Source organism: Melozone crissalis, unplaced genomic scaffold (genome assembly GCF_028551555.1).
Source record: "Melozone crissalis strain CALT ecotype California unplaced genomic scaffold, PUWL_Pcris_2 ptg000068l_1, whole genome shotgun sequence".
Taxonomy (NCBI): domain Eukaryota; kingdom Metazoa; phylum Chordata; class Aves; order Passeriformes; family Passerellidae; genus Melozone; species Melozone crissalis.
The window spans coordinates 7,321,646-7,336,378 of record NW_026535846.1 but is presented as its reverse complement, the minus strand read 5'-3'; the positions used below and the strand labels follow the sequence as shown (position 1 = coordinate 7,336,378).

Below are 14,733 nucleotides of genomic sequence, written 5' to 3'. Positions count from 1 at the left end.
TCTCCCCTTGACTGTGTCCTCTCTCAGTTTGGGGTGGGAACAGCAGCAAGACCCCGGGGAAACTTCATTTGTCCCATCTAAAGAACAACCCCAGCCCCAAAGCAGCGTGGTGCAGCTTGCTTTCTCTCCTCCCTGCCCCAGAAGGGCGATGGGGCTGCGAGGTACCAACAGAGCTGCTCTGTGAGACTTGGCCGGGAGCACAGAGGGAGATTGATGTTTGCTCGGGCGCTCAGCCCTCAGCTGCGGGCTCTGCCCACCCCTGCACCAGCTGGGGACAAAAGCCCCGGCCCCGGGTGGCACTGCAGGGCTGGCGTAAGCCCCCCAGGACAGCTGGCAGCTCTGTAAGCTTGGCTCCTGCCCAGGGAGCCGAGTGAAGGGGCTGAGGGGCCGTGCAGGGAGGTTTGCTTGGGGATGCTGCACATGCTCGGGCGTCTGAGCTCCACCGCAGAGCTGGGACCCCCTCAGCTCCGCCTCATCTCGGGTCCTGTCCCCTGGGCAAGCCTGGGTGGGTGAAAAGGGCTGGGGTGACTGTGGGGAGCACCCACAGAGCTAGGTGGGGACAGAAAGTGAGGAGGTTTGGGGCTGAGGGCTTGCAGGGGGCTCCTGCCCAGCCCTCCCGGCATCTCCCACGTGGGAGTTAAATGTGACAGTGAACAGTTGTGTCAGAAAAATCACCCGTGGAGAGGAATGATATCTGTATGGGTATAATGGTGGGTCAGGGCTCCTGTCCCCACAGGGCATTGTGCCCTTGTCCCCTCCCCACGCTGTGAGTGGGAGCTGGCTGCAGTGTTCTTGGCAGAGACAAATCCCCAGCACACAGCACGAAAATCCCAGAAAGCTTTATTTGCGTAGGAAGGTCGATGCTGTTTAAAACCCCACCACTGCAGGAGGCTGGCATGGCCACCCAGTGCCTGTGGGTGCTGCTCAGACACTGGTACCCCCTGACTGGCACTGCCTCGGGTGCTGGGGGAGCCCAGGGTGCCTCCAAATGGGGCTCCCCAAAGCAAGTCTGGCCTGGACACACGGTGGGAACCCATGGGGAGCCCCACGGCACGGGGGGCATGCTCGGGGCTGGCAATGGGATGGAGCTGGCACAGCCTGTCCTTGTGGGTCCCTCTGTCCCCTCATGGGGTGGCCTGGGGCCTGTTCTCTGCTTGCCCCATCTGTGAATGGGTGCATGTGGCTGAGCACTCTGTGGGGCTCAGGGGATGGTGCTGCCGGTCAGTCCTGGAAGGAAGAGGGGGATGAGTGGTGCCTGAGGAGCCAGGCCAGGGATCGTGGCAGGGGGTTCTGCCTGGGTCTGGTGTCAGAAGGCAGTGCTGGCCTCCTGGCCATGTCCCCCTGCCATGGCAGGTGGGTCACTGCAGCACTCACTGTGACATGGGGCCACCACAGCCCTCAAGGAAAGGGGTGAATCCTATTTCCATCCTGCCCATCCTGGTAGACTCTGGGCCCTCTCCTGCACCCATGGCCGTGGGGGCTGCTGGGCTGCAACCTCCTGAGGGCAGAGGGAAAGGAGAGCATCACCACACTCCTCTCTGGAGGACTTAAGCATCACCTGCTGCTTTTATTTCCTGCAAAGCATGGAGGGTATCCAGGTCTGGAGGGCTGGGAGCCTTGCTGAGCTTGTCCTGTTGGGGTTCCAGTTGCTCTCCTCTCCAGTGGAGGAACATTAGGGATAAGCCTGCCCAGGGGATGCTGCACTCAGATGCTGGGCTGAGGAATGGGGCAATTTTCACCTCCATCTCTCTTCTGGCACCGTGATGCTGTGGGAATGCAGCAGTCTGGGTACACCACCACTCACTCTGCTCCTCCAAAAGGATTGGCCAAGCTTTCCCCACTGCTTTCATCCCAAAATCTCCCTTGGAAGACAGGCTGTGGGCCCTACCCTGCTGATAATGCAGTGCCATCTCCCCAGTGCCAAGTGACTCCCATCTGTAACTGCAGTGGCCATCTGGGCCCCTTCAGCAGGACTGAGCTTGCCTGCTGCCTGCCTCAGGGCTGGCCTGTCCTTGGAGCAAACAGAGCCTCCTGCCCACTGTCCCTGCCACAGTCCTGCAGCCCTGGGCACCACGGGCAGTTTTGAGCTCTGCAGGGACGGCAGCATCCCCAGCCTGCTGCTTTGCTGTGTGCTGGAGCTGGCTGGGGCTGCATTGCTGGGCAGGGGCTAGGGGGGCACAGCCAGCATCCTGCACAGCCCAGGTGCAGGCAGGGCTGCTGCCTGCTCTTTCCTGCAAGCAAGCTCCAGGCCAGAGCAGAGAATTGCAGCCTGATCCCTGCCCCACAGCTCAGTGATGCAGGCTGGAGAAGCAGCAGCCTAACATGGTAGGTATGGAAAAGGGAGAAGATATTTTTCTGGAAGGTGATGTTTTCTGGCCACCCAGGGCTCTCCTGTGACCCTGGCTACTCAGGGTTCCCCCAGCAGCATAGCATTCCTGGGGTGTAGTTGTTTCCCTGCCCTGACAGCACTGCATTCCTGGGGTGTTTCCCTGCCCTGACAGCACAGCATCCCGGGGTACCTGGGGTGACACCATGCAGGAAGCAGGAGGGGTTCCTCTCTCCAGCTGACCGTGGGGACCTGTGATTGTTGATCCCCCCACTTTGTGCCACAAAATCCACAGGGGCGCAGGGGCTGCCACACGTCCAGGCTCTGAGGCCCAGCCCAGCGTTGCCACCGCTCCGGGACAGAGGGAAACGCAGTTCTGGCTGAGCCTGTGGCACCTGAGCACACTGTGGGGTGACACCAAGAGGCAGTCAGTCCTACTTTTCCAGCCTCAGGGCACCATGTGGATGTCCTCTGAGCGCAGCACTTTGTAAACCACCCAGTAGAAGATGTTGAAGAGCAGGAAGGTGAAGGGGAAGACGGCTCTGGAGACGGTGTCGATGCGCTTGGCGCGGTCCAGGTAGCGCCTGCGGAGGCTCTCCCCCTCCCGCAGCACGGCCGGGGGGCTGAACGCTCCGGGGCCCTCCGCAGCCCCCTCCTTGGGCTGCAGGCAGGGGCCCAGCCCGTAGCCCCGCAGGTAGAAGCGGCTCTCGCGGCTCAGCTCTTCCTCCTGCCGAAGGAAAGGCGGTCAGGCAGGGCACGGCGGTGCCGGGCTGCGGGGGGAGGCTGCACGTCCTGCACACCCCCGGTGCTGGGTGCTGGGTGCTGGGTGCTGGGTGCTGGGTGCTGTGCCAGGCTGGCAGCTCTGTCACACAGCCCAGCCATGCCGGCAGGAGCTCCCAGTGCTGTCTGTGCACAGCGTAGGGGTGAGCACTGAGCTCCTGCCTTCTCATCCAGCACGTGTTTCAGGGTGTATCCAAAGGCAACCCGACCCTGGCAGCCTGACACTTCCCCCCAGCTTCCTCCCAGCTCTGGCAGCCAGAGGGATGGGAGCTGAACTGCTGGAAGGGGGCCCATAGGGGTGCAGGGTGCACTGGGTGCAGGTGGAGGTGTGCAGGCACTGCTGTGAGTGTGCTGTGTTTGCTGTGCCGTGGAAATGTGGCTGTGATGGTGAATAGGAGAGGACAGGCAGCTTGCTGGGGCAGAGCAGGGTGGGGATGCAGGAACCTGGCTACCACCAGGGCTTGCAGGGCACCCCAGTCCCTCCAAGAACCCAAGCCCTCATTTCTCCCCATGGCTGCTTGGCAGAGATTGCCTGGTGCAGCAGAGGAGGGAGGCTGAGAGAGCTGGACTCTGCTGGTCTCTCTGCCCTTGCTCAGCCTCTCTCTCCCCTGGCTGGCAGAGGGGGCAACGTGCCCATGGAGTTGTGTGTTCATGATCAAGGCTGCAGAACTGCCGTGAGAGTCCCTGGCCGCAGCCCACTGCCACTGTTCAGGGCACCGATTGGGTGCCTCAGGGGCTGGCCAGCAGTGCCTGCCCTCCTCCCCATCGACAGCTGTGCACTGCGAGCCACTCGCCTTGTTTTAGCCTTGGAGAGGGTTATGTGTGCAGAGATGTGATGAGGGACAGGCATGTGCAAGCACAGGCTGCACATCTGGCTTTTTGCTGAGCCCCTGGACTCATTTGGTCTCTGTGGCTCAGCTCAGCTCCCCTCTGCCTTTGTGGTGCTGTATCTGGCTGTGGTGGGTCCTTTCTTCCAAGGCACTGTAGGTCAGTGCCTCACTTTGTGTCTGGGTGCTGTTTGGGACCCCAAACACCATCTCTGGCCGGCACTGCCCTCCAGGACACAGGGGCTGCCTGCTGAGGTCAGCCCCTGCAGGCACTCGGCTGGCACGGGGGCTCTCATGCAGAGAGTTTGTACCCTGGCATCTTTATTTAACTCAGCAATCCACAGGCTAAGCAAGATTTTACAGTGGGAAGAGCAGCAGTGGCTCAGATTGCTGAGGTCAGTTCTCATTTGCAGGACAGTTTTATTTCGCTGCCTCAGGCTGAGTGCCTGCAGCCCCTCTGGATGGGGGGACCTGGGTGCTCTGTGTGCTCTGGGGACCAGCAGCTGCTCCCCCAGCCCAGGGTTCCTGAGCCTGGATTTGGGTGGTCTGCGGGAGGGATTTGCCCTCAGGCTGTGAGACCCGGGCTGTGCTTTCTCAGGCACAGGAGCTGTGTGTAGCAGGGCTCTGCTCCCATCTCTGACTGAGCAGCACCCCGGGGTGCTCCTGGCTGCATCCAGTGCTGTGCCAGCAGCACCCCGGGGTGCTCTGCAGCCTCACTTTGGTCTGTTCTAAGCCAGCACACGGTCCTTGGGTTGCACAGAGCCTCCCCCTCCCTGCCCTGGCTTGGTGCTGCTCTCCAGGAGTCATCTGTGAAAGGCAAAGATGCCTCTCCTGGCATCCAAGGGCTGCTGGTGGCGTAGAGGAGGTGAGGGTGACCAGGCCTGGTCTCCTCCCTGGAGCTGTGGTTGATCCCCTGCATCTCCCCAACATCCTGGGAGCTTGCCCTGCCCCACACTTCTCCCTGTGCCTCAAAGTGCTCATGAGCCCTGAGCAGCTGCCTGTGCAGGGGTGACTGCAGGCAGCTGTCCTCTCTCAGTTTGGGGTGGGGACAGCAGCAAGACCCTGGGGAAGCTTTGTTTGTCCCACCTAAAGAACAACCCCAGCCCCAAACCAGCGTGGGTGCAGCTTGCTTTCTCTCCTCCCTGCCTCAGAAGGCCCTTGGTGGGTGATGGGGCTGGGAGGTTCCAACAGAGCTGGGAGTGCCTGGAACCTGCCTGCAGGGAGGCAGAGCCCTCACCCTGCCAGAGCTGTGGGCATGGCTGGGGAGCTGGGCTCAGGCACCCTCAGCATCACTCACCCTCAGCAAAGGGGACTCTGCTGGTGCTGCTTTACCAAAGGGGAACCCAAGGCATGGAGTGGGGGTGTCCACAGGGAAACCTGCTCCTTTCCCATCCCTCTCTCAACACGTTTGAGCCCAGGGAATGTGACCCACGTAGCCAAGCCTGTGTTAGCTGACCCCAGGAAAGCCACAGCCACGTGCTATGGCTTTGCATGTCCCCAGTGTGGTGCCAGAAGGGGTCACAGGAGCCCTGTAAGCACAGCCATGGGCACTGGGGACCCCCACACTCCCCAGCACAGCCCCTGCCAGCCCTGAGGCTCTAGGAGAGGCTGCCCAAACCCTCACCCATCAGCCACATTCTCTGTGCTAATCACTATCCTGCTTCTTCCACAGCCCCTTGCTGCCCCCAGGGCTGCTCCTGGGGGCTCCCTGTGGGGAGGGGAGGGTGAGGCTGGCTGGGGAAGCACGGGGGCTGCCGCAGGGTCGTGCTTTACCCGGGAGCTGCAGAGCGTCGCGTAGGTGTGCTCGCTGCTGCGCCGGCTGCTCGGCTGCCGCAGGGACTCCAGGCTGGCCGTGCCGCTGCTCAGGCCCTTGTGGCATCCAGCAGTGCGCACCAAACAGAAACAGGACAGCGGGTGACCCGGGGCAGCGGCTCTGGGTGCCGGGGTGGGGGTGGTGGGGGGAGATGGGGGCTCTGTGTTGGGGGGAATGAGCCCCACCAGTGTGCCCTGGCACTGGGATCTGTCTTCAGCACGTGCTGAAGGGATTTGCTTGCATGGGATGCTGTGAGCCTGTGTGGTGTGTGTATGTGTACTCGTGTCTTCCACGGTGCCTCACAGACTGTTTAAAATGAGAGTGGGGCAGCCACATGCTGACCCAAAGCTTCTTGCAGGCCTGATGCCTGTGTTGGTGGGCTGACAGAGGGGAGGACTATTTCCATGAGTGAGGGATCCTGCCTCTGCAGATCCTGCTGTGCTCCCATCTGCAGCCCACACCTGTCCCTGGGTGCCCCCAGGTCCCTCCCTGACACAGCAGTGAGTCCCTGTCACCACTAAGGAGCCCAGGTTTGGGGCTGCATGTAAGGGGAAAGGCTGGTTTCCCCCATCTCACTGCTTATTTTTCTGCAGTTTTCTCCCTGACACGGCAGTGAGTCCCTGTCACTGCCAAAGAGCCCAGGTTGTGGGATGCACATAAGGGGAAAGGCTGGTTTCCCCCATCCTCACTGCTTATTTTTCTGCATTTTTAGAGGAAGCAGAGCCTGAGGCTGTCCCAGCAGGAGAAGAACAGCACCCTAAGCAGGCCCTGAAGCACCCATGGGTGCCGAGCCCTGTGCTGCAGTGCCCGTGGGTGCCTGGGGTGCCAGAGGAGCCATCTGCGGCTATGGAACACAGCCCTGCCCTGGGGACTGCTGAGAAACTGTCCCTGCAGCCCTGGGCTGTCCCCTCAGGGGCTGAGGAGGAGCAGATGTCAGAGAGGGGGACACTCACCATCCTCTGCCGTCGCTGGCGGCGGCGCAGGCGCATGAACTCCTTGTGCTGGCGCGACACAAAGTTGACGGCCGCGTACTCCAGCAAGGCGGCGAAGACGAAGAGCAGGCACACGGCCATCCAGATGTCAATGGCCTTCACATAGGACACCTGCCGGGGTGACAGGGGGCTCAGGGACCCACTGCCCCCCACCTTGCTTGTGCCCCCCGCTGCCAGGAGGCTGGGAGCCCCTCTCAGCCTGGGCACACGGGCCAGAGCAGCCAGCGTTACCCCTCAGCATGGTGGTGCCCCAGCTGATGAGGCTCCAAAGCCAAGGCATTGCCAGGGAAAGGCTGTCCCTGTCCCTGCCCCTGCCCCTGGCCCTGGGGCGCTGCCCAGCAGGCAGCAGCACTGACCTTGGGCAGGGAGGCGCGGGAGCCGGCGCTCTGCGTGGTCATGGTGAGCACCGTGGTGATGCCCAAGCCCACCCGGGCCGGTGCCGCATCCATGTTGATCCAGAAGGAGACCCAGGAGAGGATGACGATGAGTAGGCTGGGGATGTACATCTGGATCAGGTAGTAACCCATCTGCCGCTCCAGGTGGAACTTCACCTCGATGCAGGTGAACTTGCCTGCAGGGAAAGAGGGCCCCAGTGGGCGAGAGGGACCCCTGGGCCATGGGAGGGGTGGCAGCAGGTCCCTGGGGGGCTCACCTGTGTTGTAGTACTTGGTGCAATAGCCCAGGTCCTTCTCATCCCTGAGGATGAACTGTGGGAGTGTCAAGCCCTCTGCCACCTGCACGGCCTCCTGCTCCTCCAGCCACTCGAAGATGAGGTCATTCATAGTGTAGCCAACTGGAGGGGATGTAGGGAGCCATGGGATGGGGACATGCACCCCGTTCAACCCCACCCTGAGCTTTTTCCTGCTCATGTCCCTCAGAAAAAGTGAGCTGCCAGCTTTTGGGATGACATGGAATGGGATGGGAAGAGGGAAATGAAGCATAGCTTGAACCCCCCCAAGGTACTCACAACTCTCCAGCTGCATGGTGCATGTCTGGATGTCCATGGGGAAGTTCTTGAGGTCCATGGGGCAGGACAGGATCAGGGTCAGCCTGAGGAGGCAGAGGAAAGGAGGGAGTTGGAGATGGGGCAGTCATTGGGGAAAAGTCACCACATGGAAGGCCAGGGGAAAGCTTTCCCTCCCCACTCAGGCACTGCACCAGAGGGCAAGGGTCTACCTAATGCTGTAGAGCACGTTGCCATTCTTGAAGATGCGCAGGAGCTTGTTGTCAGTGGTGACCTCATGGAAATTGGCCCCTTTCTCGTTGGCAAAGAACAAGTCTGGCTTCCAGATGGAGTCGAGCATGGAGGGGTCGAGGTCGAGGGAGTCGTCGGGGTACTCCCGGTAGGCCAGGCGGGGATCGTTCCACTGCTGCCGCAGGAACACGTTCACCCGGTAGTCCTGGCACAGGGGGCAGCAGTCAGTGAGAGCACCCCCGGGTACCAGGGAGGGGGAGGAGGAGGAGGAAGGGATGGAGGAGGGGGTGGAATGGGCTGCTTCCATTGAGGCTCAGCCCTGCTGTTGCTGCGTGCCTGCCACTAATAAAGCAGGGAGCAGGGGCAGCTCAGGAGCCTTCCCATGCTGCTGGCAGCCAGGGGAAATTAAAAAGCCAAGGCCACAGTAGCTGAGAGAAGGAGGAGGAGGTGGAAGACCAGTAACTGCTGCCTGCAGCATTCTGCACAAGGCTCTGTGGGACTGTTGATAGTATTAAGGCTTTTGCAGAAGCACAAATAGGAATTTTTTTTTGCCCTGGGACTTCCTCTGATGTGTTCCTCATGCACCCAAGGAGGTTCAGGATGGCAGGGGGTTACATCCATCTGCCCCAGTGTGACCCTTTGGGGAGCTCTTTCTTCCAGCTCAGGCACAGGGAATGTGACCCACATAGCCAAGCCTGTGTTAGCTGACCCCAGGAAAGCCACAGCCACGTGCTATGGCTTTGCATGTCCCGAGTGTGGTGCCAGAAGGAGCCCTGTAAGCACAGCCATGGGCACGGGGACCCCCACGCTCCCCAGCACAGCCCCTGCCAGCCCCGAGGCTCTGGGAGAGGCTGCCCAAACCCTCACCATGGTGGTTTCGGTGACGGAGCCAAAGCTGTTGATGAAGATGTTGCACGTCACGTTGACAGGCGGACCTGGAAAACAGCGTGAGCCTCCTCTTGCTGCTGGCTGCTGAGACACGTGCGGGCACACGCAGGGACACCGCTCCTGCTGCGTGCCTGAAGGCACACAGGCGTCCCCTCTGCTGGGGCCACCCCTGGGGACACTGGGGACACCGCTCCTGAAGGCACACAGGCATCCCTTCCTTCTAGGGCCACCCCCGGGGACACCCTGAAGGCACACAGGCATCTCCTCCTGTGGGGCCACCCCCGGGGACACTGCTCCTGTGGGCACACAGGCGTCCCCTCCTGTGGGGCCATCCCCAGGACTGGGGTGACCCCAGCACGCCCGTGCTGCCAGCAAAGCGAGCACACAGAGCTGGCAGGACAGCCGGGACTCTGGCAGGGTGTTGGGACAGGGATGTGGGGCAGGCTCTTGCCCCAGAGGCCCTGGGTTTGGGCAGCCATAAGCTGCCAGGACCTGCCAGGTTTGGAGCCCTCACATCCCCCCTCTTACCTTTGAAGTTGGGTCGAATGCGGGCGTCGTACCCTGAGGTTCGTCCCATGAGCTTGTCCAGGAAATCAGAGGGTGACATGGGCTGGGCTGAGCCTCGGGAGCCAGCTTTAATCTCCTCCCGCCCTGAGACCAGCCTGTGGGGCAGGGAGGCAGGTCAGCTGCTGCCAGGGCTCTGCAGGCACATTTTGGGCTCCCCTGGGGACGCTCAGCTGCCAGGGCAGGTGGTTGTGCCTGTGCTGCATCCACTCCAGTGCCCAGTCAGCATGGTGGGGGATCCCTTCCCTCTGCTGGGCTCCTGATGGCTTTTCCCCTCACCTGCAGCAGCCTGAGTGTCACATGCCCACATTTTGCCTGTCCCTGCTCCACCACGTCCCTTGGCATGGGGCTGGGGGCCGGTGTCTCCTGGCTCCAGGGCTGTGGTGGGGATGGAGCATAAGCAGTGCTGGAGGGGAAAGCAGGCAGCTCCTTCTCAGGTTCCACCTACAGCTCAGCTTGAGTTGCTGAGCAAACAATCACACACTGCCTGTCATGGGGGGCTGGGGGACACGGTGTCCCTGCCTGAGTGAGGAGTGTCCAGCTGGGTTCTGACAGCTGCCAGGGGCCAGGGAGATGTGGCAGGAGAGGAGCAGCAGAGCCCACCACCACACCAGCCATGGGGATGAGCTCTCCCACACAGCGCTCTGAGTGACGATGGAGATTTATTTAAACTGACTCTGGAGGGGATATTTTTGTGAATGCATCTTAGCCTGCCAGCTTCTCTCCTGCCGTCAGTCTATAATGATAATTTCAAGGAACAATGCGAGAGATGTTCACTCACCACATTGCCAGGCATGTGGCTGTGATGGAGAGGAATTAGCCAGACATCTCTGGACACAAAAGAAGCTTTGAGCATGCTGTTGGTGCTGCTGCATGATGCTTATAACTCCACCAGGTCTGTGCCCAGGTGGATCTCACTCCTGCTTGGAGCTGCAGCCCCAGCACTGCAAGAAGAGGATGATGCTGGGAACCCTGTGGTCCTTCTTCCTACCTCTTTTCAAAGGGGTGAGATTCATCCTAAAGGGGTTTATGTGCACCTTACCAGCTAGAAATGGCCACAACCAAAGTGTTCCAGTGGGGCAGGTTTTCCTTTAATTGGAGAAGGGCAGCAGAGAGTAGCTGAGATTCATCCTGATCAAGAGCAAAAGGCTGGGAGGAATTCCCTGCCAGGAGCTGCATGAGCAAGGTGTGGAGCCTTTGGGAGGAGGGCTGCCAGGGGCCAGGCGAACAAGGAGTTAAGTGAGGCTTCTGCCTGGCACAGAGCCGTGAGCCATGTCCTCTCACAGGAGAGGACAGTGAGGGCTCTCCCCTGCAGCACGTGGCAGGGAGGCTCCCGGGCTCCCTTGGCAGGTAGCTCCTTGAGGAGGCTCAGATAACAGAGGCACAGCGGATCTGCAGCCCCGGGGATGCTCAGAGCAGCGTGAGGGATGCCAAAATGCCCAGAGTGCCACCGCTTCCCACGGCATCCCAGGCAGGGGAATCAGCCCTGGGGCCCAGCCCCTGCCTTGAGCGCTGCCTGCCCGGGGGCTCTGCCCCGACCCGGGCCGGGCACCGCGGGGCCCTGGAGCTCACTCAGCGCCGCTGTGGAGCCCGTGGGTGGCAGGGCTGAAAACGCTGATGTCTGCCTAAAAACGCTGCCCTGAGACAGGCAGTTTCTGCACGTGAGGCAATTCTGGGTTACCCCTCCCTGCCATGAATGTTGCAAATCCCCCCGTGCCCCTCCAGCCACACTGGCCGACTGCTGGGAGGGGGACTGGGATCAGGCTGAGCCCAGGAGTCCTGCAGCCCCCAACCCTTCCCTTCCCCTCTCCCCTGCATCCCACCTCGTCCCAGATAACACCCAAGGTGGACAGAGATGGAAAAAGGGACCCGAGGGCTTTAGATTTTCCACCCAAGTGGGCCAAGAGTTGCTCCTGCACCCAGGGGACCTGGGGCACCCACCCACTGTCCCGAGTGAGCCAGGGTCTGGGTCAGGGTCTGCCCTGAACTGTCCTTTCCCACACACCATGAGCCAGGAGAGGATCTGGACATCCCGGGGGCTTTGCAGCGGCAGGGATGGAGCTGCCTGGGCTGTCACGGGCTCAGCGGTCCCTTTCTCCCGTGGGTGACCCTCCCGCTGGCCCGGGGAGCCCTCGGGGGCGGCTGGGGACAGGCAGGGTCTGGCTGTGTGCGGTGGGCACTGTGGAGGAAGGCTGCTGGGTCCCGGGTGCTGGGTCAGGGTCCCGGGAATGGGCAGCGAGGCCGGGTTTGCGGGAGGTGCAGACAGGAGCTGGGAGCGCTCTGTCCGGGGCATCAGGCCGCGGAGACAGCACCGGATCGGGGGTCGGGATAAGGGTCCGGGGATGGTCCGGGACTGGAGGGATGCCCAGGTCCCGCAGGAGCTCTGTCTCCCAGAGGGGGTGATGCCCGTGTGCCGGGGGAATCGCGGCTCGGGGGATGGACGGGCTTGGGGTGCCGGGGTCCCGCAGCCCCGCGCAGCACCGAGCACCCGCGCCGTGCGCTCACCTGAGCGGGCCGCGCCGGGGCAGGAGGCAGCCGAGGAGGAGGAGGAGGAGGAAGGCGAGGGCACCGGCCCGGAGCGCGCCCATCCCGCCGCAGCCCGCAGCCCCGCCGCCCCGGGCGCACGGGCATGACCCGGCCGGCGGCGGCGGCGTCCCCGCTCCCGCTCCCGCCGCACCGGGGCCGCACCGGGGCCGCTGCCGCCGCCCCCCGCCCGCTCCCGCTCCTCATAGTCCGGGCGCCCGCCGCGGGGTGGGCGCCGGCCGGCTGCGGGCCCCGGGAGCCGGGCGGAGCTTCGCCCGCCGCGGCGGGGAGGAGGCGGGAGCGGCGGTGGGTGGGGGGCTCCGGCCCGGTGCCCGCCTCCTCCCCGGCCCCTCGGGGCCTCTGCCTCCGGCCCGCAGCCCGCGGCCCTCGGGGGGGATCCCGGTGCGGGGACGGAGCGGCCCCGGCGGGGGCTGGAGGGGTCTCGGGGCGCGCCGGGCTCGAGGCTGGAGGGGGCGAGGGATGCGCCGGGGCTGAGGGATGTGCGAGGGACGCTCGGAGGGAGAGAACCGTACCGGGAGCAGAGGACGTGCGGGGCTGAGGGATGTGCGGGAATGAGGGATGTACGGGGAATGAGGAATGTACAGGAATGAGGAATGTACGGGGCTCAGGGATGTGCGGGGCTGAGGGATGTGCGGGAATGAGGGATGTGCGGGGCTGAGGGATGTGCGGGGCTGAGGGATGTGCGGGGATGTGAGGGGGCTGAGGGATGTGCGGGCTCAGGGATGTGCGGGCTCAGGGATGTACGGGGATGAGGGATGTCCCAGAGGAACTGCCCATCGGATGGGGGATAGCGCCTGGGTAAACCGGGCTCCTAAACCCTTGTGCCCGGCCTTGGGGCCGCAGCTCAGGTCCCTCCTCCCGGGAGCCTTTCCCAGGGCTCAGCGGATGGACAGGACTGTCCTGGTGAGCTCCTCGGAGAACACAACACCGTCGCTCATGTCTGTGTGATTCAGGAGCTGCCGCGGCTGCCGGGGACAGGGCAGCCAAGGCAGAGGGAGGGGAGCTGCCTGATAACCACAGCCCGGGCCGGGACTCGGTGCTCGGCTGCCTTTGCCCGGTGCCCTGAGGCCACCCGGCCCAGCCGCAGAGTCGCCTCTGCTCCAAGGCAATCCGTGATTAATTTGCAAGGAAGTAAATAGTATTTAAAAAAGATAAAAGCGCAGAATAAATGATTCCTGGCAGATATGTCAGTCAGGTTTCTGTTCACTCTGCTGTGGCTGGCTGATCTCATTTGTTTGTATTAATTGCAGTCTGGTAATGGCTGGGAGCTGCTGTACGAAGCCATTGCTGCAGGGGCCCACAGAGGAGGAGCTCAGTGGGGAAGGAGGGCATGGTGCCCCCTGTGCCTGTTCTCCCCGGGCAAGCAAGGGGCTGCACAGGACCTGGAGAGCTCCCAAGGCTTTGCTGAAGGCTGGCACTGTGGCTGAGGGCTGTGTGAAGCCAGCCCAGGGTGCTGGGCCAGCACAGGGCACAGGGGGCTGGTGCCCAGAGGACACTTGGCCCGAGGGGGTGTGCAGGGTCCCCATCCCCTCTGATCAGCTCTCCCAGCACCAGGAGCTGGAGAAGTCTCCTCTGATTACCGTTGCCATTAATGTTTGCGGTGCCACGGTGCCAGGAGGGGCAGGGACAGCAGGGAGCCCCAGGGAGCAGAGCAAACACACACGGTGTGACAGCTCCTCTCCTGACGCTGTCCAGCTAAACTGACCTGACACTGTCAGAGGAGGGCAGCCAGTGCTCCCTCTCTGCTCTCTGGGGAAACTGAGGCACAGGCACGGTGTCCCTGAGGGGCCTGAGGATGGTCACAGAGGCTGTGGGGCCAGCGTGCCAGGTGGCCACGAGCATGGGAGCTCAAGGTGAGCAGCTCCAAGGCATGGGTGCACATGCTGTGGTCAGCAGGGCTGGGCTAACGAGGCTCTGGGAGAAGCCAAGGAGGCTCCCAGGTGGGCAGCACCGTGGGGATGCTGCAGCCACAGCCCTGCTGCCCTCCTTGCAGCTCTGCAGGCAGCCAGCACGGCGAGCAGTGCTGAGAGCAGCGCTGAGAACAAGCTCTGAGCAGATGAAGGCAGCGAGCATCCCACCAGGAGGGCGCAGGCAGTGCTGATTCGCTGCTGGCTGGCCCGGGGATGGAGCAGGAGCTGCACAAACAGAGAGAGCCCAGGGGATGCCAGGATGGTGCCTCATCCTGAGCAGGGCATTTTTGGGAGTGACAGGGATAGGCTTATGCCCCATGTCCCTGGAATCAAGGCATGAGGTGGTTTTTCTGTAAACAGTCAGGACTGCAGCCAGCAGGAGCTGTCAGCGTTGGGCTCCAGGCATCCACCACCAGCTTGTCCTGGGGCTGCTCTCCCCAGGGGCAGCAGGGCTGGCAGGGGCAGGGGGCAGAGACCACAAAGACCACACTGTGATCCAGTGGCTGCCGGGCTGGAGCAGCCCCCAGGGGCATCCCCAAAGCTGTCCCTGCCACCGTGCAGGCTCTGCTGACAGGAGACATGCAGGCAGCAGAGACTGGGCTTGCTCAGATGGGCAGAAAAGTGGGGGATTTATTTCCTTTCCCTCCACTGTCTCTGAGTTCACATCAACCTTCTCCTTTGAGGCCAGACACTTCCCTGCCTCAAATCTGCAGCCTGAGGAAGGCCTGTGCCAATCCACACTGCCCCAGCCCTTCTCTGCATTGCCACATCTACAGACTGAACCCTGCCTGATAAACGAAACCCTGAGGTGTATTTGCAGACAACACCATTACAAGGTGGGAGTGAGTCATTCAACCCCTTGAAAACAGGTTTGAGCTTTTTTGCAGAGAAAAG

General features: G+C 62.4%; 1 protein-coding gene across 2 annotated transcripts; it reads right to left on the bottom strand.

The window, feature by feature from the left end:
* Positions 1–2,392: 2,392 nt before the first annotated feature.
* LOC128945599 (glycine receptor subunit alpha-4-like) lies at positions 2,393–12,007 on the bottom strand. 2 transcript variants are annotated; one of them, XM_054289344.1, is made up of 10 exons: positions 11,891–12,007; positions 9,350–9,483; positions 8,801–8,868; positions 7,915–8,138; positions 7,706–7,788; positions 7,391–7,531; positions 7,095–7,309; positions 6,700–6,849; positions 5,707–5,802; positions 2,393–3,053 (listed from the first exon to the last, which is right to left on the bottom strand). In XM_054289344.1, exons 1-10 carry the CDS (start codon positions 11,971–11,973, stop codon positions 2,775–2,777), a joined length of 1,473 nt encoding a protein of 490 aa, XP_054145319.1. In that variant the 5' UTR covers positions 11,974–12,007; the 3' UTR covers positions 2,393–2,774. The 2 variants fall into 2 exon arrangements, with proteins under 2 accessions (XP_054145319.1, XP_054145320.1); XM_054289345.1 differs by lacking the exon at positions 5,707–5,802 and having other exon boundaries at positions 2,397–3,053.
* Between the last annotated feature and the right edge of the window lie 2,726 nt (positions 12,008–14,733).

Bases quoted from the DNA above. Each gene is read 5' to 3' on its own strand.
- LOC128945599 (XM_054289344.1), bottom strand. From the start codon at position 11,973: ATGGGCGCGCTCCGGGCCGGTGCCCTCGCCTTCCTCCTCCTCCTCCTC. The intron at 8,139-8,800 runs GTGAGGGTTTGG...CCCCTGTGCCAG, and splicing joins CCGTCACCGAAACCACCATG to GACTACCGGGTGAACGTGTT. The intron at 3,054-5,706 runs GTAAAGCACGAC...TTCCTTCGGCAG, and splicing joins CGACGCTCTGCAGCTCCCGG to GAGGAAGAGCTGAGCCGCGA.